The sequence below is a fragment of the Cavia porcellus genome, unplaced genomic scaffold (assembly GCF_034190915.1).
Source record: "Cavia porcellus strain 051 isolate PalLab524CR breed Dunkin Hartley unplaced genomic scaffold, mCavPor4.1 scaffold_25, whole genome shotgun sequence".
NCBI lineage: Eukaryota > Metazoa > Chordata > Mammalia > Rodentia > Caviidae > Cavia > Cavia porcellus.
In genome coordinates, this window is record NW_026947508.1 from 38639046 (window position 1) to 38663574 (window position 24529).

General features: G+C 39.7%; 2 protein-coding genes across 17 annotated transcripts in view; one reads left to right on the top strand and one right to left on the bottom strand.

Moving 5' to 3' along the window:
- Zmynd12 (zinc finger MYND-type containing 12) overlaps positions 1-24529 on the top strand; it is a 183740-nt gene that overhangs the window by 2932 nt on the left and 156279 nt on the right. For 7 of the 10 annotated variants that reach the window (XR_010043148.1, XR_010043149.1, XM_063236368.1 and 4 more), the window contains exon 3: positions 1903-2092. The gene's annotated coding sequence lies outside the window, so the exon portion shown is untranslated. Of the gene's footprint in view, positions 1-1902; positions 2093-4154; positions 6127-17289; positions 18332-24529 lie in introns of those variants that run through there. The other 3 variants (XR_010043150.1, XR_010043147.1, XR_010043146.1) reach the window with 3 other exon arrangements.
- The window catches only part of Ccdc30 (coiled-coil domain containing 30), a 129818-nt gene continuing 114077 nt past the window's right edge, over positions 8789-24529 (bottom strand). For all 7 annotated transcript variants that reach the window (XM_063236355.1, XM_063236354.1, XM_063236357.1 and 4 more), the window contains 3 exons: positions 20950-21064; positions 9494-9558; positions 8789-9144 (listed from right to left, as the gene is read on the bottom strand). In XM_063236355.1, the coding sequence (XP_063092425.1) occupies positions 8931-9144; positions 9494-9558; positions 20950-21064 (394 nt within the window). In that variant the 3' untranslated portion in view covers positions 8789-8930. The remainder of the gene's footprint in view (positions 9145-9493; positions 9559-20949; positions 21065-24529) is intronic.

Genomic DNA, 24529 nt, shown 5'->3' on the forward strand with positions numbered 1-24529 from the left:
CATATTATCAAAAGTGATCTACAGATTCAATGCAATCCCCAGGAAAATATGACATTCTTCACAGAACTATAAAAAACTATCCTAAAGTTCAGATAGAAACACAAAGGCCTCAGAATAGCCAGAACAATTCTAAATAAAAAGGACAAGGCTGGAGATATCACGATACCAGATTTTAAATTATACTGTAAAACCAAGGAAACAAAAACAGCATAGTACTGGAATAAAAATAGATATATAGATCAGTGGAAAAGAATAGATAATGCAGGAAAAGAACAAAAGTCCACCTAATTACAGCCATCTGATTCTGGACAAAGGAACCAAAAATATACATTGAAAAAAAGACGGCTTCTTTAACAAATGGTGCTAGGCAAATTGAATAGCCACTTGTAGAAGGTTGAAACTACATCCTTATTTCTGACCCTGTACAAAAATCAATTCAAAATGGATGAACGACCTAGGTATAAGAACTGAAACTTTAAAACTGCTAGAAGAAAACAGGGAAACACTCAAAGCTATAGGTGTAGGCAAAGACTTCCTGACTAGGACTCCAATAGCCCAGGAAATAATAGCAACAATCAAATAGTACTATATAAAATTTAAAAGTTTCTGTACATCAAGGGAAGTAACTAATAAAGTGAAAAGACATCTTGCAGAATGGGGAAAAAACATCTTTACAAGTTACTCTTCTGACAAAAGATTTTTTAATGTAGAATATATAAAAAACTCAAAGGCCAGGGATTTAGCTCAGCAGCATAAGCACCTGCCTGGCAAGTGCAAGGTTGTGAGTTTGAGCCCTGGTACCAAAAAATAAAAATCAAAAAAAAGAACTCAAAGCTGGGCGTGGTGGCTCATGCCTGTAATCCCAGCACTCAGGAGGTTGAGGCAGGAGGATCATTGCAAGTTCGAGACCAGCCTGGGCTACAAAGTACACTCAAGGCCAGCCTGAACGGCATAGCGAGACCCTGTCTCAAAAAGACAAAAAAAAAAAAAAAAAAAAAACCAAAAAAAAAGAAAAACTCAAAAAAATTAAATAGCATAATCAATAAATAATGAAGTGAACTGAACAAACACTTCTCAAAAGAATTATAAATGGCCAATAATAGATATGTGGGGAAAATGCCCATTTTTCATTTTTAACCACTAGGGAAGTAAAATCAAAACTGTAAGATTCCATCTCACCCCAGTCAGAAAGGTTAATCATCAAGAATACAATAAAACAAGGGCTGGGAGAGTTAGCTCAGCACCACAAGCACCTGCCTGGCAAGCACAAAGTCCTGAGTTTGATCCCTAGTACCCTCATCCCCCTATGGTGGGCATGGTGGCACATACCTGCAGTGCCAACACTCTGTGTGGGAGCTGAGAATTTAGCTCAGTGGCATAAGCACCTGCCTTACAAGCAGGCAGTGGTGAGTTCGATCCCCAGTACCGATAAAAAGGAAAAAGACAAAAACAACAACAACAACAACAAAACACACAAACACTCTGCATGGCTGAGGCAGGAGGATCCCAAGTACAAGCTTGGGCAGTTTAGTAGCTTAGTGAAACCCTGTTGTGGTAGGGTCCCTGCTGAAAGAGTTATGGCCGAGACAGGACACTGTAGCCATTAAGCATTAGAGGCAAAACCAAGGAACTCCATATTCCCCACCCCTAGGAATTTACCTGTGACTCTATCTTCCCCACCTCTAGGAATTTGCTCTGGCACGAAATGAATACCAATGAGATACCTGTGCATCCCTAATGCCCCTCAGGCACATGCCCCTAAGCTACATGTATGCCCCGACTCCACATGTCCCACAGAGAGATTGCCGAGGCTGGGGAGATCCGTGCCCCAGGGGATCGGGGGTCTGTCCCCGCATTCTTAAAATAAAGGTCATTTATATTTCATACTTCTTATCTTTTCAGGTACCCCACAATTCTATCATATGGTTCCCTGACCAGGAACGGCAGACAAGAGACTCCTGGGACCCTACCAGTCTGAGTCCCCTGCCGTTTAGGACCAGACTGCATCCTGAATTAATTCCTCACTTCTACACTTGGAGCTGTAAACTTGTCGCCAATTGCTTGCAAACAACACTGGCCCAATTTATCACAGGTGAGCAAACTCTGGAGAATTCTTTGGCATTGGGCCAGGTCCCACTCGGGTTTTCTCCCCCTTTCTGTTGATTTGCGTGACGCTCTCATGTCCTTAGACAGCCCAAGGCAGAGTTTTTCTGGGCCAACCTGGGTCCACACTGAAAAACTGTCACATCCTTTAGAGCTTTAAGCTCTCATGGGCAGAGCCATTACTAAAACCCACGAGAAATCCACTTGGGGATATCTCAGTGATGACTGAGAAATACGAGATTTGGAACCGTAACTGCCATTCATTCCAAAGGACTGGTGACAGCCCAACCTTTGGACCACAGTCTGTTTCTTGCAAAAGACCACACCTTTGCAATGCTTGATTTCCAATCTGAATACTCTTAAATTTAAAAAAAAATACATATTTATAGCTTATCACACTGATGACAAGTTTACAAAACTCTATCTTTAAGCCTTTGTTTTGAGAATGTGTGTCCTTTCTCAGGCGTCCCCTTTGTTTCCTTGCCGCTTCCCCTTTCCCACCACACCTCCCTGCCGAGATGGGGGAGGTGTGCCCAAACAGTGTTGAGAGATACGCGGGCTGCTTTAAGCTCATGCTGCACTCCAGCTCTGTGCAGGGTCTGGCTCTACCCGTCACGCCCTACTCTATGTGCCCTATGAGCAGTCCCAGCTTCACGTGCCCCAGCTCCACGCAGGGTCCCTGCATGCAGGATCCCGGCTTCACTTCTGCCCCCTGTGTGCCGTGTGCCCGCTGCCCTGCCCACTCTGCTTACACCGCCCCACTTTGCGCGCGTTTGCGGGGCAGTTCTGTCCCTGCCCCATGTGCTGCGTCCCAGCGCACGCTCCGCCTTCACTCTGCGTCCGCGGCTCCCACACTAGGCATGCTCTGCCTGGCACCGGACCAGTCCCCACCCCCCAAGCTCTGACACAAACACAGATAAACAGCAGCTCGGTGGCTTGGCTCACAGATCCTATTTCTTGGTCCACATCAGCCTTTTTTTAACATTCCCAAACCATTTAATCAAGGTTTATTTAGCTTAAATAAGCCGGCAATAGACAAAACTTTAACTGATAAATGGGAAGTGGCCACCTGCTAATTTTACCAGCCTTGTTTATCAATTAACGCCTTCAGTAATCTCCATAGCTTTATATGAGATACCTCAACTAAAGTTCATAAAACTAAGACAATTCATTGTTGCTGATCTGATGGTGTATTCGTGCTTTCATATATAAAATTCGGATTGTTTCTGCTGCCTTTTTCCTTGTGTTCCAGCCATGACAAATGTTTTCTTTCAGATCCATATATATTCTTAGAGATGTTTCACAAATTTCTTGTTTTATGTTAAGCTTACACCTATAGTGTACTGTACTGTTACCAATCTCCCAGATGCTTAACAACTAAAATTAAGAGATACTTATAAATTCCTTTTGCTATAAACCACTAGTAATGTTGTATGTTAAGCTTACTGCCTATATTTTAATGTATTGTTACCAATCTCCTAAATGTTTAACAACTAAAATTAAGAGGTAATTATAAATTCCTTTTGCTCTAAACCACTAGTAATGTTCTATGTTAAGCTTATTGTTTATATTATACTGTACATATTATACTGTACTGTTACCAATCTCCTGTTTAACAACTAAAATTAAGAGATAATTATAAATTCCTTTTGCTGGGAACTACTAGCTCTTTTCCAAAACAAGGGTTATATGATACATCCAAAACAACAAAACCAACACTGTGGCAGAAGCCAAACTTAAACCTTTCCCAGCCTGCCTGCCTGTCCTGGCTCAGCCCTCCACCAAGCCATGATTAACTATATTCAACTGATATTAAATGACACCATAGCTGATCTCTCTCCTAAATAAAAAGATAAAAATTAAACAGGCCATCCTCCAAAAGTCAGATGGCATTAGACATAATAACTTAAAGAGATACTGACATATGACATAAATGACATGTCAGTTCCTAAAGTTCCCTAGACGTTGTCCTCCTTATGGGAAGGCATTACTAAAGTCATAAATACTCTGTTGATTGTATTTGACCCTTGCATACTTACTTAATTCTATAGATACCTTCTACTGTAGACCCACAACAAAAAGGCAAAACTTGACCTTCAAACTCCATAGAGATCTCCTCAATATGGCTTTTCATGTTTTGAACAACAGAGATAACAGTGACACTTGGAGTTTTGAGACAGGTAAACCAACACAAGGTGGAGCTGCCTGCCCCGCCCCCGCCATGGACCATGCCTCAAATGCAACAGGACATTGGACAAGAGAGTACCCCATCCCGACGTTTCTTTGGCATCTTAACCCAGGGCTACTGGACTGTCCTAGCCACCAGAGAGTGGGTAAACCATCCTAACTTCTAGCCCTCGTGGGAAATGCCAACACTGCCAGATTCATCGCTGACAGATCTGCTTAAACTTGCTGCTGAAGACTGACGGGTCTCAGGGCCAACAACAGCAGCCCACTTTAAGGTGTCCGTCTCAGAGCCCAAGTCCCACTAAAAGTCTCAGATAAGACATTCTCTATACTTGTGGACATAGCAGCCATATATACAGAGTTCTTCCTGAGTTTTCAGGCTGCTATAGTAAGTCCTCAATCTATGCCATTTACAAACAGGGCAGATTCCAGACTGCTTCTTCCCAGTCCACCCAGTGGTGCCAGATCTTCCCTCCACCACTCATTCTACAGTCCTAAATCTTAAAACTGCTTCTTATTCCCTTGTGTTTATACAGACTGACCCAGATACTGAGGCCTCAACAACTTACACCTGTTATCGCTAGTAAACCTTTCCTCAGTGATATATACCACCCCCTTCCTTTCTTACCAATTTCTCAGACACAACCCCGGTCAAGACTGACAGATAAATTTTGTCTTCTCACTTTGTTTATACTTTTTCAGGATACATAAAAGCCTTTCCTACAACCAGGGAGACTGTTGATATACTTACTAAAGTTCTGTTACAGCAAATCATTCCAAGGACTACAACCAGGTTACAGCAACCCATACCTGGTATTCTTGGCAACCTCAACAGTGATCAAAATTGCTGGACTGCCATACTGGTTTCACATCACTCAGGCTAAGTGGTACCCTTCCAGCCCTAGCTCTAATGATCCTTTTGCCTATTCATCTCTGTCTTACCAAGGCCTCACAGCCACAACTCTCAGGCTGTCATATTTTTGTTATCCAATTTGGTTTCTAATTTCTTATCCCTTTTTTACAGCAGGACTCTCAACAGTATTTCCTAAAGACTCCCAAGTCACACATACCAGAGACAAGCCTTACCCTCTTAACTTTTACCCTTTCAGATGGGGGAGTAATCACCTCTCATAACTTCACTCCTCCTAACCCCACATTTATTTTTCAGAATTCTGCCTTACTGTGGCAATGATTCTACCTCAACATGGTCCTGATATAATGACATATCTAAATCAAAGGCACCTTTCCTTTACCTCACCTGTGTCCTTAAATATGACAATGCCATGACTCCTCATAACATCTTGTCCCTTTGTTTTTCCAGTCTAATATACGTGCATTCACAAGTGAAGTTGTCCTGGCTAAAATACCTGGCACCAGCTTCTCCATGGGCATCAACAGTCATCCTGTCGACTTCCCTAGACCCCAGTACAGTGCCCCCTTCCAGCAGGAAGCAGTAAAAAAAGAAATCTCCACCCCTTTTCCTAATAATAATAATCATAAAATGGGAATGAAAGAGTTATGGCCCAGACAGGACTCTATAGCTGGTAAAACATTAGAGGCAAAACCAAGGAGCTCCATATTCCCCACCCCTAGGAATTTACCTGTGACTCTATCTTCCCCACCCTACGAATTTGCTCTGGCATGAAATGAATACCATTGAGATACCTGTGCCTCCCTAATGCCCCGCAGGCTCCACCCCAATCCTAAGCTACATGTATGCCCCCACTCCACGTGTCCCACGGAGAGATCGCCGACCCCAGGTGGGGAGATGCTGTGCCCCAGGGGGTCAGGGGGGTCTCTCCCCGCATTCTTAAAATAAAGGTCATTTATATTTCATACTTCTTATCTTTTCAGCCGCCACCACAATTCTATCACCTACCAATGTGTGGGAGTAGGAAATTCTTACAATGTAGTGATATCAGCCTCTGTGTATGCAGGTGTAGTTCTTCTGAAACAGAAACTGTAAGCAACCACACTGGAATATTAGTGTATAAGGCAGACAAACACATGTAAATTATAATAAAGGGTCAACTGCATCTGTTCAGCACTCAGCCTTTGGAAACAAATCTATAGTCAGTGCTGGCATGAATAAAGCTGCTTCCTGGGAAAAAGGCCTCCATGTCCTGTCTCTCTACATGAAAACCCCACAGCACTATCCCAAAATTTAAAAAAAGGGCTGGAAGATGTAGCTGGTGCTTGCTGGTAGAATGTGAATTAGTACAACCACTGTGGAAATCAGAAGGAGCCTCCCCCACCAAAAAATAGGCCGGGAGTTTAGCTCAGCTGTTTAAGTGCCTGCCCAGTCATCACAAAATTGTGAGCTCACTCCCTGGTACCAAAACAAACAAACAAAATACTGTGAAACTATAGCTACCTTTGCTCCCTCCAGCTATACCACTTCTTGGCAAATACCCAAAGACACTGAAGTCAGCATACTATAGGGTTACTTCTATACCCATTTTTATTGAGGCATGATGAGCAAATGAGTGAGACTCAGAAGACAAATATCTCATGTTTTCCCTAAATGGGCAATCTTAAAAAGATGATAAGAACAAGCAGGCAGTCCTGAGTTCGATCCCTGGTACCAATAAAAAGGAAAAAACAAAACAAAAAAAGATGATAAGAAAAATAAAGAGAGATTGCTGTTGGGCAAGGGGAAGGGAACAAGGTGGGGCATAAGAATGGGCAATAGGGAGGATGGATATGAACAGAATGTATGTGTTAATCCTATGTGAAACCAGCGGGGAGCTTGATGGGGAGATGGAAATGATCAAAATATATTATGTTCATGTATGAACCTGCTAAAATGAAACCAATTGACACGCATAACAAATTTTAAAAGAGCAGAATAAATAAAAAAGGGGTCATTTATATAGCATCAACATGTGTGGTTGATTGACAACTAGTGGTCAATTTGTAATACCAGAAGAACTAAATCAGCATGGTGCTAGGTGTGGATGGCCCATCTGAAGGTTGTTTCCAAGGTGGTGTTGGTTCTCCTGGGTGTTGTTGATTCTTCTGGAGGAGCTTGTCTAGTTTCTTTCCTGATATGAACTTGGCTGTTCATTGTTGGAGGAGTTCGGGACCTCATTGCTACTAAGGATGGCTGTCATATTTTTGAGGGGAGCCCTGGTCCTTACTTTGAGCATCATTTCTTGGCTCTAGTGCAGAACCCTAGGCCACTGGCACAGATCTTTCATCCTGCTAGCACAGACTTTCTAGTTTCCACTGATATAGGGAAATGAGACTGCCAACCTACTATGTCCGCGAGTTCGTGTTCTCTAAAACCAAAGAGTGGATTGCAGGAACAACGGAGGTGAAGAATATATTTATTGAGAGAAAGAAAGCTTCTGTCTGAAAAGAGATAAGAGGGGTCCCAAGCGGGTTACCAAGGACTCTGTCGTTTTCAGGCACTTTATTAGAGTAAAACTATGGGTTTAAGGTGGGCTGTGGGTGGGGTGGATAGGACTTGGAGCTCACAAGGCAGATGGGCATAAGGTGGGACATATCTATAGCTAGCAATGGTGACTTCTGACTTCAAGGTGATTCAGACTTAATCCTTAAGGATTATACTTAAGGGTGTGGTTGCATTTGTTTTGCATTCGTCTTGAGATCTGGTCCACAGCAAGAGGTGTGTGTCCCCTTCAAGGTCATCAGATATCTGGTCCTGTGTGCTGGCTTCCTCTGAAGGTCTAACCCTGTCTGACTGCCTATGATATTTCTAACTGGCTCAGCTGTCTATGACACCACCACTGAATTTTCAGCCTTCTCAGCATGGATCCATGAAACAGACTTGTATGGGTCATTGTCATGGGCTCTAGGTCTTTAGCTGGACTCGTGCAGAACATTGCAATGGCCCTCAGCTGGATTTTGTTAGGGTCTTTATTGTATAGACAGATTTTCTGCCCTTTTTTTTTTGTATTTGACTCTTTGGTGACTATTATAAAATAATACTATAAATTAGTGTCCTGTACTGCATTGCTTCCCTTGCAAATGCTGACTATAACAACACAGTAGAATGGCACATGGCTATTGACAATGTTTCCACGATGTATTAAATTAAAAGTCAGACTATGGCTGGAGATATATTTAGAACTTCAAACCCAGGAATGTTATGTAACATGCTTGAGGCTCTGAGTTTGATCCCAGTATTGCCAAAAATGAAATAATGAAATAAAATCACACTATAAAAATAACCCTACAATGAAAAAGCTTAAACTAGTCGGGCGTGGTGGCGCAATCCTGTAACCCTAGCACTCGGAAGGCTGAGGCAGGCAGATTGAACACATAGTGAGAACCTGTATCAAAAAGACAATAAAAATACATTGTTCTTGCTTTTAAATAATAATTGAATACAAAAATTACCCATGATAATGAGAAAAAATGCTGCATTGATTATAGTGTGTTCTGCTAAAGAGAAACCTAATTAAATCCCTGAGAAGTCTGTATATTGAACAATATGAACATTTGAAGATATCAAATAAATTTGAGAAACCCATTTTTAGAAATTGTTTAATGAATTTATCAGCAATTTTGAAGACTCTTGGTTGACAGCTAGTAGACATCTGTGGAACTCTTGTCCATATCGTATTCCACCTTTGTGTCCAAGCTTTAAATTAGCAGTTTTGATCAGTATAGTCTCAGACACCAGCGATTTTACAGTTTTGAACTTTGGTATTGTTCTGTAGGCTGTATGTCTGTTTCACAGCAGCCGCATTCTTGGATCCAGTTTCAGAATTCTGTGAATGGGAAGGAGACTCTGGGGACTCTGGGATTGTTGTTCTTGCTTCAGGCTTACATTCTTTAGTTTCTTGAATATTTCCAGCTGACTCTTCCAAACCTATTCCTGAGGAACTGAGAAAGATCACGTGTGAGGACATTATATGGGTAGGATTGCTTGGAAAGTGTTTGGACTTGCAAGGGTATGACATTAATATGATTTCACCACTTTATAACTGTCAAGCACAAAGAAAACAAGCCAAATAAAATTTAAACCTACACTCATGGATTATCTCTGACCTAAAATCAGGATTCTGTGGGGTGTGAGAGTTAAAGGATAGTGAGGGGAGAAGGAACTGGGAGAAAATACAGATATAAAAAGTAGAACCCCTCTTTCCATGCTATGCTTTCTGAATCCAACAATTTAGAACCAGGTAGCAGCTATAATTTAAGAAATGTAGATGATTATCTTGATTTTACTAACCTAGAGTTTGGTAAAGGCAGTATTTTATTCAATACTTCAAACTCAGGAATCTCACTAATTGCCTCCTGAAAGGAAAACAAGGATTAATATTAAATATTATAATGATAAGACATTGGCAATGTGAGCCTAGAACTTGTAATATGTAGATATAGATACAGGTATAAAGATACATACGTATGCACATACTACAAACAACAAAACATTAAAGATACAAAATAAAAAGTTGCTTGTCTTGTCACCTGCCCTGTAAGTCTGTCAGTCTAGTCTTTCTTCAATATATATGATATTCCTTCAATATATTCCTTCAACATGTAAAAGGTAAGCCTGGGATGGTGGTGCACGCCTATAATCCCAGCACTCAGGAGGCTGAGGCAGGAGGACTGTTGCAAGTTTGAGACCAGCCTGGGCAACAAAGTGAGCTCAAGATCAGCCTGAACTGTATAGCTAGACCCTGTTTCAAAAAGATTATATATATAATCTATTTGTATCTGTCCACCATTCTACACACATAGCCCTATATACTCTATCTTTATTTTGTTTCTTTCCTTTGTTATATATAGTTTGAAAACAGAAACATCTTTGGCGGGGGGTACTAGGGATTGAGCCCAGGATTATCACACTGAACTATATCCTCAGCCCATTATATTTGTCTTTGTTTGTTTGTTTCTTAATATTTTGATGTTGAGGACTGAACCCAGGGCTCATACTTGCTAGACAATCAGGAACCCAGCCAAGAGCTCTGATTGTCAATATCAGGAATGCTGAGAAAAATAAAAACAGAGACATGTATCATATTTTAACAATGGCTGGGGCTGGGGACTGGCAAACACAAGTTTGTTCCCGGTGCAAAAACAGACAAGCAAAAAAAAACCCCAAACAATGGCTGGGAAATTAATCTCTCTGGATTTGATCTCTTTTCTCTCAAAACAGCCACTATTATTTGATCTATACAGTGATAGGTGGGGCTAGAAAAGGATTACAATTTATCTAAAGATTCTGACTCTAGAGGATGTAGATAATTTTACCTTTAAAGTATCTTCACCAGAATATAATGCTATGATGATTTAAGAAGGCGTAGATGATTTTATGCTTAGAAGTATCTTGTCCTTCAGTATAATCTTGAGATGGTTTAAGAAGGTATCCATGATTTTATGCTTGGAAGAGTCAATGGGAAATCCCAAATGGGTGGATCAACAATTCCAGGGTTTTTTTTTAATCCCACAGGGAAATACGTAAAACCAGCCATTGTGAATTTGGTCCCCAACACTAGACCAGCATTCAACCAATGAACTAAATTCCTAAAACCCTCGTATCTCCTAAGATTACAGGTATATACCACCATACCTGGCTTTATTTTTTTCTTTTAAATAACTTCCTGTCTTGACAAGTAAGTCACATAATAACATGTAGTTCCTAACATGTGCGGTCCTTTTCTTGCTTGCTTGCTTTTTTTTGGTACCAGGGATTGAACTCAGCATCTTGCACTTGCCAGGCAGACGCTGATGCTGTTGATCTATATCCCCAGTTTCCAGTGCTTTTCTATATATTCAGAGGTAAGGAACTATCACCACTATCTAATTCCAGAACATTTCCATCACACCATTCCCCTTGCAAAACCCATGATCATTCATCCTGTTACTCCTCTTTCTCCCCACCCCCTGGAAATCACTACTGTACTTTCTGTCTATATCGATTTTTTTATTCTCAGCTTTTCATATGAATGTGATTATACAAATATGGCTTTTGTTTCTGGTTTCTCTAAAACATTAGTATGCTTTACGGTTTCATTCATGTTGTAGCATGTATCAGTACTTCATTTTCTTTGCATTCTTTCTTTTTTTTTAAGCAGTGTCTAACTAGTTCAGGCTGGCATTGAACTCATTATGTACCCCAGGCTAGCCTTGAAATTGCAGCGATCCTCCTGTTTTGACCTCCCAAGTGCTAGGATTACAGGCATGTGCCACCACACCCAGATGCATTTTTTAATGTCTAAAAAATCCATTGTATATTTCAAAACAGGATAATAGGAAAAAAATCCATTGTATGAATTTAACATTTTGCTCAATTCCTTAGCCAATGGAGATTGGGTGTTTCTACTTTTTTGTTATTATGAATAATGCTCTGTATACATATATTCAAGAGCATAAATATTTGTATATTGCTAGTCTGAATGATTTAAGACATTTTACTAGAAGCCAAGCACAGTACATATGGCTGTAGTCGTGGGCTGCTTAGCAAGTATTAGGGTAACCTGAACTACGTAGTGAGATCCTGTCTTAAAAAAACAAGCACAAAAAATGTTACCAGTATTGACAAATTATAATTGCATATATTTATGGGGTATAAAGTGATGGATAATATAGGCACACAATGTGAAGTGACTGAATTAACGTAATTACATGTATATATTCACATATTTATTTCTCTTGTCTAACTAAAACTATATATTTTGATCAACCATGCTCCATTCTCCCATCCTCCAGCCTCTGGTAATCATTCTGTTTTTTCCTTCTATGAGTTTGTTTACTTTAGATTCCACATGTTAAATCAGTGTGGGGATTCCTCAAAAAACTAAGATTGGAGGTCCCATTCAACCCAGCTATTCCCCTTCTGGGTATCTTCCCAAAAGATTCCACATGTAAATGAGAATAAGTGTAGTCATCTTGACTTATTTCTCTTAACGTACCTCCCTTTCAGTTCATCTATGTGTTGTAAATTACAGCATCCTTTTTAAAGGATGAATAGTATTCCACTGTGTATATATACATTTTCTTTATGTATTCACCCATTGATGGACTTACATTGATTCCATAATTAGGCTATCATGAATAGTGTTAAAATAAACACAGGATGTATTTATTTTAAATCCTCTATGCATATGCACAAAAACTTCCATACAGTTTTAAATAATATCTATATTAATTTTCCATAATAGTTGTATTGTTTCTGCTAACAATATAAAGGGGTGTGCTTTTCTCTACGTTCTCAACAACATTTATTTTTATCTTTCTGACAACTATGAGGTGATCCATCACCATGGTTTTAATTTGTATTTCCTTAAGATTAGTGATGTGGAGCATTTTTTCAGGCATCTGTTGGTCATTTGTGATCATGTTATTTCAATTACTATAGCTTTGTATTATAGCTTGAAGTCAGATGGTGTAAGGCCTCTGATTTTGTTCTTTTTTACTTAAGACTTGTGGGTATTTAGGGATTTTTGTGGTTCCAAATTAATTTTAGGATTTTTTTTCTATTTAGGTAAAAATAACATTGGACTTTTGAAAGGAATTAGACTGAATCTGAGTATTGCTTAGGGAAATAGACATTTTAACAATACTAATTCTTCCAGGTTATGAGCCCTGATGTCTTTCCATTTATTTGTGTCTTTTTCAATTTTTTATCAAAGTTTTTTAGTTTTCTGTGTACAAGATCTTTCATCTCCTGAGCTAAATTTATTCCTAATTATCATTTTTCTTGTTATTGAGACAAGATCTCACTACGTAGTTCAGGCTAGCAGTAAACTCACTATGTAGCCCCAGGCTGGCCTTGAACTGGTTGATCTTGCCTCAGCCTCCCAAGTGCTGAGATTACAGGCATGTGTCACCACGCCAACTTCCTATTTTTTGATAGCTTTATAAGTGGAATTATTTTCTTGATTTCTTTTTCAGAAAATTATGTTGGTGTATACAATACTATTGATTTTGTTGTGTAGATTTTGTATCCTGCAACTTTACTGTATTTGTTTATTAGATCTAATGGAATTTTATTGATGAAGTCTTGAGGGATTTCTACATGCTAGATCATATCAGCAATGACAATTTCACTTCTTCCATCTCCTTCCCTTCTTTTTCTCCTCCTCCACATCCTCCTTTTCCTCTTCTTCCTCTTCCTCATTTTGGACAGAATCTCACTATGTAGTCCGCTGGTCTTGAATTCACTATGTATTCCTACATGTCCTCAAATTCATGATCCTTCTGTCAGATTCTCAAGTGCTAGGACTGTACAAGACAGCAGCCATACCCAGCACTTTTCTTATTTGGGTGCTTTAATTTCATTAAGCTTGAAATCTGGTCAGGTTAGATTATGTCATGTCTTTTCACCTGTCTGAATTTGAATTCCTACATCTGTAAGATGAGGATAACAGCTGATATCTAATTTTTCAGGGCTGAAGGGAAAATAATACATGACACACATCAGGAACTCAGTAATGTTTAATGGTGACACATCCCTATAATCCCAATTTGGGAGGCTGAGGCAGTAGGACAAATTTGAGGCCAATCTGGGATATGTAGTGAGTTCAAGTCCAGTCTGAACTACATAGGAAACAAATGTCTCAACAAAACAAAACGAAACAAAACAAAGCAAAACAAAAATAAGTAAATGTATGTCATTAAAAGATAGATACTATCATCTCTGGATGTCAATTCTTTACCAAAAAAATATACTAGGTAATTTATGTGCATTATTTATTTCATAGCTAACAACCATCTTTTAAAAAAAATTTCTTTTTTTTTGTATAGGTGGTTGAGCCAGGCTTTTCACAGATCTAAGCCCAGCCTGGACAACTTAGTGAGATTCTATTTCAAAATAAAAAATAAAAAAGGATTGAAAATGTAGGCCAAGGTGAAGACTCTAGATCCAGTCCTCTGTACCCCCCCAAAATCTTTATTTTTTGTCCTGACTATGGATATTTAATTTACATATCATATAATTCATTCACCTAAAGCACATAATTCAGTGTTTTTTTTTTGTTTTGTTTTGTTTTTGGCACCAGGAATCGAACTCAGGATCTTGCACTTGCTAGGCAGGTGCTTATGCCACTGAGCTAAACCCCTGACCCTGATCAGTGGTTTTTAATAGTATTATTTGAAGAGTTGTATAAGTATCACCACAGTGAATTTTAAAACATTTTCATCACCCTCAATATAAATCCCATGCCCTTTAACCCCTCAGTACTAGGAAATCACTGTTATGCCTACTGTTGCCTACTGTTATGGTCTGTATCTAGACCATGTTACCCCAAAGTCTCATGCACTCACCAAAAATACCTATACAAATATATACCAATAAAAATACCTATAAAATACAATGTTACCTGCAACTTAATGGAAGAAAGGTGTTTAATTATTTGTTTTTTGAGACAGGGTCTTGCTATGCAGTTTAGGTTGGCCTTGAACTCACTTTGTAGTCCAGGCTGGTCTTGAATTTGCAATGATACTCCTGCCTCAGCCTCCCAAATGCTGGGATTATAGGCATGTGTCATACCGGGATTGAAGAGAGGTTTATCTTTTTTATTTTTTTTGTCCTTTTCTTTTTTATCGGTACTGGGGATCAAACTCACAACCACCCACTTGCAAGGCAGGTGCTTATGCCGCTGAGCTAAATCCCCAGCCCCAGAAGACAGGTTTATCTTGACTTGAATTTCAGTACATGGGCTGATGACTGCAAAGAAGAAACAATATTGCCTACTGTTATGGTTTGTATCTAGATGTTACCCCAAAGTCTCATGTACTCATAGGCAGCGCTTTTGAAGAGTGATTTGATTATGATTGTATTAGAGTTGGCTTGCTATTGGGAGGCAGGATCTGGTTGGAGGAAACAGGACACTAAGGGAATGGTCTGTAAAGGCTTATATCCTTCCCTGTTCCTCCCTTCTCTCTCAGCTTCCTGTATGCCATGCCATGAGCAGCTTTCCTCTGCAATGCCCCTCGGCTATATTGTTTCTTTGTAGTCATCAGGCCATGTACTGAAATTCAAGTCAAGATAAACCTGTCTTCAATCCATGTACAGTGGCACATACCTATAATCCCAGCACTTGGGAGGCTGAGGCAGGAGTATCATTGCAAGTTCAAGACAATCTTGGACTACAAAGTGAGTTCAAGGCCAACGTGAACTGCATAGCAAGACCCTGTCTCAAATAGACAAACACTTCTCTTCCATTAGTTGCAGGTGTTAGGTATTTTTGGTGAGAAAAGCAACTGAGTTTGGTATCAGAGAAGTGGGGTGGTTGCTGTGATTGTACCTAACCATGTTGTCATGGTTTGTATTTAGATGTCCCCACAAAGCCTCATGTGGTCATAGGCGGGGTGTTTCAGAGGTGGCTGGGTCTAGAGTATGTGATTCAGGGATTAAGTGTGTGATGCTGGGGTCAAGAGTATGTGATTATTAAATTAGTCTACTGATTGGTTTGGCATAGTTCTGGGGGTCGATAGTGGGAGGGTCCTCCCTGGGTGTGAATGCTGTCTAGGCTAAGTGTGGGTAGTATGGACAGAATATAAGGCACAGGAGGAGGGCTGCTGCTGCTGTTGTTGTTTGGTGGTGCTTTGCTTCTTTACTACTTTGCTGCCTTCTTCCCTTCATGAACTGTTTCTCCTCCGCAATGCCACCCTTTCTGCCTTTAATACTGTGAGCTAAATAAACCTTTTCTCCTTCAACTTTGGGTATCAGTTATTTTGCAATTAGAAAAGTAACTAAGACACATGTGGTTCAGAAGCCTTTGGAATCTGTTTGAGGGAGGAGTTTGGAAAGATTTGAAAATGCCAATGACAGAAGCCCTGGAATGGATGCTGTGAGCCAAACTTGATAGAAGATTCTGGTTGGAGTTCAAAAGACCAGAATGTGAGGGGGCTGGAGGTTTAGCTCAGTGGCATAAGTGCCTGCCTTGCAAGCAGGCAGTCGTGAGTTCGATCCCCGGTATCGATAAAAAGGAAAAAGACAAAAAAAAAAGACCAGAATGTGGACAGAAATGCAGATGGTAAAGACCTGGCTCAAGAGGTTTCAGTTGGGAAAAAAGACTCCATTGCAAGTTGGACTCTGAGACCACATGTTTAACACTTTGGTGGAAAATTGGTCTATTTTGCTCAGGTCCTGAGACTTTACAAGAGACTGAGATTAAGTGAAACAGACCGATGAATCTTGTGGAAGAAATTTAAAGCCTGCCCAATGTTGGATCTGTGGCATGGACACTTTTGCGGGGATTTTAGTCAGGTTTATACTAAAATATGAGTGCAAAAAGCTGATTTAAAATGTTTTTGGTTTTGCCAGAAAGAAAGTGCCTGCAAAGACAGAGCAGAGGAAAGGTTTGTGGCTGGAAAGAATAGCATTAAAAAGAAGCCAAGTATAATACTTTGGATCAGGACAATAGGAAATATGATTAAGGGCAAATCAGGAACCACAAAGAACCCCATTGTGAGTAAAGAGCTCCAAGGCACTGTGCTCCCAAACGGCACCTCTGGTGTTCACAATGTTTAGCCTTCCAGGCACTCAAGAGGCCTCTAAAGCCATTATGCAGAAGGACCTGGCTACTGCTTTAGCTGGTAGAATACTTGGTATTATCCATGTGGAGCTGATTCTATAGGCACGAAGAATGTAAGAGTTAAAGGGTAATAGAAGCCTCCACCAGAAAAAGGCTTTGGAAGCCAGGCAGTGTGCCTCTGCAAGGGCAGTGTGTAAAATTGAAATTTCAGTAGAAAGCCCAGAAAGTAGGAGAACCTGGAAACATCTGAGCAAAGTCATAAAGAATAAGGAAAGCCAGCCCAAGAGAAAAGCCAAGAGGGGTACAACCACTAGCAATGCAACAGGGGTGGGGTCGCCCAAACATTTGGAGGTTACATATTGCCACACCTACCTAAGAGGCAGGATATAGAGCTATAGGATTTAAAGTTTATTGACTTTCACCTTTGCTTTAGTTCTATGGCTTTCTATCCTCTAGTCTTTTTCTTTGGAATGAGAAAGTTTACCTATGCCATTGTACATTAGCAGTTTTTAAGTTTTTTTTTTAAATTTCATTTTTACAGGAGCTCACAGCTAAGGGTTTGCCTTAAATCTCAGTGGAGACTGTGGACTTGGACTGTTCAGCAATGCTGAAACTGTTAGGACTTTGGTAACTCTTAGAGATAAACTATGCATTTTGTGTAAAGAAATGCATATAAACCTTCTGGGGATTAGGAGGTAAATGTTATAGTTTGTATCTAGAAGACCCTCCAAAGTCTCATGCACTCATAGGCAGGGATTTTGAAGAGTAATTGGATTATGAGGGTGTAATAACAGACTTGCTGTTGGAAAGCAGGGTTTGTTCAGAGGAGACAGGTCACTGGGGATTTATATCCCTCATCAGACTCTCTTTTCTCTGCTTTCTGTTCACCATTCTGTGAGTAGCTTTCACCTATCATTCCCCTATGCATTCTGTTTTTTCTTTGGAGCCAACTGATTATTTTCTGAAGCATGAGCCAAAATTAACCTGTCTTCTTTTAAGTTGTGAAAGTTGGGTATTTTGTCCCAGTGATGAGAAAAGTGACTCAGACACCTATTCTGGACATTTTATATCAATAGAATCACATCTGATCTTTTGAGATTGTTTTCTTTTACTTAGAAAATATTTTTAATATTGATCCATGTTATAGCATAGATCAATACTTCATTCCTTTTTATGATCCACATTGTGATATATGTATAGTCTCGTCTATGGATATGCCACATTTTGCTTATCTTTTTACTACTTGATGGGCATTTCATTGTTTAGGCCTTATGGATATTATGAATAATGCTGTTATGGACATTTGTGTATGAGTGCTTGTATGGAACAAACATCTTTAGAGAGTTAGTGCTTAATTTTCTCAGATGAGGGAACTAGTAAAATGAATCATCTTGACTTTCACATAAGTAGGAAAGTTCTGAGTTAATTTTTTTCTAGCCAGGCATGGTGGTGCATGCCTATAATCCTAGCACTCAGGAAGCTGAGGTAGAAGGATCACTGAATTTGAGGCCAGCCTGGGTAAGACTATGTAATAAGTTCAAGACCAGCATGAACTACATAGTAACAAGACTGTGTTGCAAAACAAAGCAAAACAAAATAAAACAATAAAAATAAAAACAAAAAAAGTTTTTTTTTCTTTCTTTCTTTTTTTTTTTTTTTTTTTTTTTCTGAAATAGGTTGTCATTCTGTATCCCAGGCTGGCCTCACAGCAATTTTTCTGCCTCAGCCTCCTGAGTGCTGGGATTACAGGCATTCAGTGACCTCATGTTTGGCTAAGCTGGGATTTGATACAAAGGATACAGTGACAAAAAATCTGTCAAAAACACAAAGCAAGGTTTCAAGAAGGAAGAATTCAGAAAAAACCCTGTGAAAGAAAAGATATTTAGGTTGAATTATAAGGGGTAGCAGGAGCCAGCCAAGAGAAATTCTAAGGGAGGAAGTCCTAGGAAAAGGCAATGGAGGAGAAGGGCTTTTCTATAAGAGCTAGGAGCTGACAGCATGTAGGATTCAGAGGCCTGGAAAGTGGAAAGGGGAGCCAACATGGGAAGTTGTTAGGTGTCTGGAGATGCATGGAATCTTTAAGAGGTAGTAGCCAGTGGGAGGTTCTTAGGTCAATTAGGGACATGCCCTGGGAGGGGGATGTACGACCTCGGTTTCTCTACCTTCCCATCTTACAGCGTGGTCTCACTCTTACACATTTTCCCACCATGATATCCTCTGCTGCTCAGAGCTCACCAGAGGCAGAATCAGTGGCACCACCCAATCATTGACTTGAGCCTCTAAAACTGTGGGCTTCGGTGTTAAATCAAAGGAAAGGTAATAGCAGCAAGTCTGATCTCGAGCATCTAGATACTGATCTGTTTTCAATGTGTAATATTCTTCAATGAGAATTGAAAGATCTGGGAAATGTAAGCAGTAACTGTGGATTCAGTCATATCACCTAATCTCTCTGGGTTTTATTTCCCTTCTGTGTGAAATAATAATAATAACAAATTGGAGGATCCTTGAGATTCTAAGTTTAAAAACAATTTAGGAGTTGCTTGTTCGAATAGGTATGAAGATGGTATGACTTGGTACTTCTGATACACATGGGTTATTGAGCTTGATGTACTACATTTTTGACCCATGATAACATTTATTCTCTTGTTTTGAAAGTAACACTGTGGATCTCAAAGCTGTTAGTCCCACCATATGTCCCACTAAGTCTTCAAACTCTTGTAATACTGTAATACTTACTTATGTATGTGTTATGGCTTGTGTCTAGGTGTGCCTCCAAAGCCTCATGGAGTCATAGGTGGGACTTTTTCAGAGGTGGCTGGATCTAGAATGTGTAATGCTGGGATTAAGGGTGTGTGAACTAAATTAGTCCATTGAATCCTGTGGCACCCACCCCAAGTCAGGTGGCTTAGATAGACTATAAAGGGGGCAGAAAGAAGCTGCTATTGTCAATTGTTTGCTTTTGCTGGCTTCTGCCTGCCATAAACTATTTCTCCTCTGTGATGCTCCTTTCCCATGCCACCCCACCTTGGAGCCAGTCAACTATGAACTGAAATCTTTGCAAACTATGAGCTAAATAATACCTTTCTCCTCCTTTAACCTTGGGTTCAGATACTTTGTCTCAGCAGTGAAAAAAGTAAGAGAGTATGTGTCTGTCCTTTTCTACCAGACTGAAGATCTGGAAGACAGACACTGTCTTTGTGTTCCTGAAATCAATGTTTATCTAGTGACTGAGTGAATAACTAGACAAATGGGAACAGTTGTTGCTCAAGCAAAGATAAAACTATTGAAAATCAGGGCATATAATCTGGCAGTTGTACTTTTCTTTTTTTTTTTCCCCCTTTGGGCTGTTTCCAAGAATTTGTACTTTTCTTAAAACCTTCAAAACAACTCAAAAAGCTTGACATAACTCTTTTGAAGACAAAACAAAATGTAGGTCTTTAGCAAAAATGCTCAAGAAGCAGAATCTATTGTGAAGCATCTCTGGAAAGAATGTCTTCAAAGTGATACCAATTAGGGAAAGAAGGAAGCCACCTCTATGCCTGATTCAAAGTACACTTTGGCTCAGAGAAGTACCCCTTTCTGACATGCCTTCCAGCCAGATTCTGGACCTTTTCTGAAACTGTATTATGTTTTGCACTTTTGGACTGGGCTTCTTATCTGTCTGAATTGTTGGAACATAACTGATTTTCTGTGACTCAGATGCTCTCCTTAGTCAACTCATTAGCAAACTAGTCTAGTTTCACTTTATATCCCTGAGTTTCATATTTGTTCTTTCTTTTCAAATGGATCTAGAATGGATCTAGAATGATCCCTCCATCCCTGAAAACAGGGTTGTTCAGACTAAGGGAAACATTTACATCCATTCATTCTCCAATATTTATGGAGCACTTGTCCATAGCATGATGAATGAGCTACAGTTCTTGCCCTCTGGTATCTCACTGCTGATCTAATGAGATAGAGAAGAAAAGAAAAACAATGACAGTATAGTGTGTCAAGGAAGATACTCAGAAGCACAACACAAATTGCTCTGGGACCCTTGTTCAGAGACTATTTAATAAAAGCTGGTCTGATGGAGAGTGGCAGTGTAAGGGTCACAGCCCACTACGAGGCTGAGAACAGGACTGCATCTGTATGAAGGTGACGAGAGAGCGAAGCAAACTTAGCAACTAAATTAAGGACTCAATAAAGACACACATCATACCTCTCTTCTGTGAATCTGGATGCTCCATAAAATGCGCTCCAGGAGGATGACTTGCTGCATGAGACGGAAATGATTCTCCTGTAGCTGCTGATTTTCTTTATCCAGGAAAAATGCTCTAAGAACAGCACACATCAGAGGCATAATGAGAACGCTGTCTAGATTTTAGAACCAAGTTTGGCAGAATAATTCTTACAGTATTCCACAACCAAGTAAAAATTAATGAACTTTTGGCATGTGTACGTTAATTAAACACATATGGGCACAAGAATATGCAATTATAGACCTTGAGACATTTAAGAAAAGATATGATCCCATTTAGGAATAGGATTTGAACTGTATCCCTTTAAATATAGCTATACTGCTTGTATCTGGTTCTTATCTCACTTTGAGCTGGCTTTGTCTTTTTTGCAGGTATAGAAATGGTATAATAAAATTTTAAAAAATGAATAGTTTGGGTGTGGTGGTGCATGACTGTAATCCCAGCACTCAGGAGGCTAAGGCAGGAGGATCACCATAAATTGAATAAGTTGGGCTAGTAAATTCAAGGCCAGCTTCAACTGTAAGACTATGTCTTAAAAAAACAAAACAAGACTTTTGGGAAGATGGCAGAGTGGTGAGCAGCGGGCAAAGAACCTCTCCAAGATTTGCTGTCCAGACACTGGAATATAGCAACAAGAGGAAGAGAAGGAGGGAAGTGAGTCCTCAGGACTCAGGAAGTGTCTGAAGTAAGAACTGAAGGCCACAGGGAGAGTGGACAGAGGGACTTCAGTGAAAAAGGAAATAGCAGGTGACACTTTTTCCCTGAGCCTAGACTCACTGCATGGGAGGGGCAACTCGAACCTACCCAACAGATGCAAAGTGACTATTGGTGACCCCCAAGGCCTCCACAGAGAAATGCACCAGTGGAATGGAGCAGTGGACACAGGAAGCTACAGTGCCTGGTCAGTTATCTGGGTTTAGACGTCCCCTGGGAGAAGACTGACTGGTAGTCATTTTGGAGAGGGGCCAACTGAGCACAGAACTGAGAGCAGCTGCAGGTCAGCTCCATCTAGTGGCTCCCCAATGACAGGGTCAGGGAACCAAATTCAAGTCAGCAGGAGGTCAGGGATCCAAACTCAAGTCAGTAGCAGACACACAGACTGCTTCGAGTTTGGCAAATCTGGTTCTAGCTAGAAACCAGTCTGAACTTTCGTGGAAATAAAGGTACAGGCATGTGGAATTATCTACTACCCTGCCATAAAGTTACAACTGGTTTGCTGGTTTAATCAACTCAGGCTTAGACTCTGTCTTGCACATGCTTTCTTTCTACCAGTGATAGCAGAGACATGCCTCGAAGTAGACATTATTTCATTTTTCTCTTTTTTTTCTTTGTTTTATTTTGTTTTTTTTCTTGATCTTGTTTTCATGAGTATGAATGCAGTTTCTAGCTTTTCTTGTTGTTTTGTTGTGTTTTTATTATTCTTTCTTTCTTCTCTCTTTCCCTGTTGTCTTCTTCACTAGTTTCCCAAAATTTACAGTCTTCTGTGTCTACCAGCCTTGCTCCTAATCTCTTCCTCTTCTTCTATTTCTCTAATTTTTTCTCCCAACCCTCTTTTCAATTTTCTTCCCTGAGGGTAAAATTACCATATCAAGGACTTAATTCCTGCATATAATTTTCTGGTTTTAGATTTTGTTATAGAATCACAAATCTAGTTCATATAGTTAAAGGTGGTAAATTAATAGTTATCTCAGTTTTGTCATTTTCTGGGCTGTGTTTGATGCTGTTGTTATTGCTGATTGTACCACTTTAGCCAAGGTGACATAATTGTTCTAATTAGTTGTTATTAGTATACCAAGACTGAGATTATCTAAGGTTCATAAGAAATACTATAAGCCATTTCCAGAGAATCAGGGCCTGGGCCAACTAGGCAGAAACTTCTCATCCTCAATAAATTGAAGAGGTAAGATCTTTCAAACAAACTCAAAACCCAAAAGCCAGCCTATACCCAGAAGACACTTCTGAGAAATAGTAATTTCCTAGAGGTTCTAAATTCTAGCAATAAAGCTACTTATCATAAGCAATTTACAAACATCAACCCAGGAATTAAACTAAAAAAATATAAAATGAGATGAATCTTAAACAAGACACAGACTTCCAGCTCACCAAAGACAATGAGGTGGAACAATTCACAAGCCACCCACCTGGACTTTCTGAAGGATTAACAGAGGAAGTAACAAAGCAAATGAATGAGGCTCCAGAAAAAAATCAAATCAAAAATAATTTCTCAAGTAACTACAGAGATAGTGACCATAATGAAAGACATGCTTAGTGACTCTAGAGAAGATACAAATAAAAAATAGAGAAGCTTAGGAAAATGATGGGAACCATAAACATCCAACATAGGAAAGAGAGTCCATGAAACAGATTCAAACAGAAATCCGGGAGATTAAAAATTCCACTGAAAGTATATGCCACAGAATGAGCCCATGTGGGGACAGAATTTCAGATGCACATGATAGGAGAGTGGATAGCAATCATGAATAGAGAGATTTTTTTCTTTTTTATGAAAAGAAAGATTTCTTAAAAATAGTAAAGGACCATAAGCAACCAATATAGCAGCTGCTAGATGATGCAAAGAAGAATTATGTAAGATTGACCAGAGTCAATGAAAAAGCAGGAGACAGCACAAATGATATAAATGACCTGTTCACAGAAGTCATGGCAAAAAACTTCCCAAGCAGGAAAAAAGAAGCTGACATGCAGATAAATCAGGCATATGCAAATCCAATTAGCCATGATAAAACTACACCAAGTCATATATTAGTCAAGATTCCAGAAATTCAACACAAGAACAAACTATTAAAAGCTGCTAGAGAAAATAAACAAATCATCTATGAAAGAAAGTCTATCAGAAGCACAGCAGACTTCTCAATACAAACCCTCAAGTCAAGGAGAGCTTAAGCCCTAAAAGAAAACACCTCCAACCCAGAGTGATGTACCCTGAAAAAGTATCTTTCAAGATTGAAGAAGATACTTCCATGACAAAGAACATTGGAAGAAATTTATGAACACCAAGCCAGCACTTCAAAATGTTCTGCAGGATATTCTAGAAAGAGATAAAAACCCAAAGAAATACAAAACAAATAAAAAGAAAGAAAAGAAACAGCAGTAGCAGCAGTAGCCACTCATCAACCTCTTACCCTGTGCTTAGGCCCTGTAACCCACCCACGTGGGAAGCACTGGAAACTCATAAATTAGCTCATTAATGCTCAAAACTATCCCATGAATTGTATGCTGTTTTGAAGTTCATTTTACAGTTGAGGAAACCGAGGCTCACAGAAGGGAACGTAATGTCCTTCAGGACATGAAAACGAAGTTGTAAAACTGGGATGTGAAGCCCGATCTTCTAAGACTTCTAACCCTAATCTCTTAATCTTTATGTCACACTCATTTACCCAGGGGCACAATTCACTTGAGAGAAACAACAATAAAATTGTTTTGATTGCAGACTTATATTTGGGCTCTGGATTTGCCACTTCCTTGCGGTGTGACCTTTTGCAGATTACAAATGTGACTCACAGTTTCTTTCTTCATCAAATT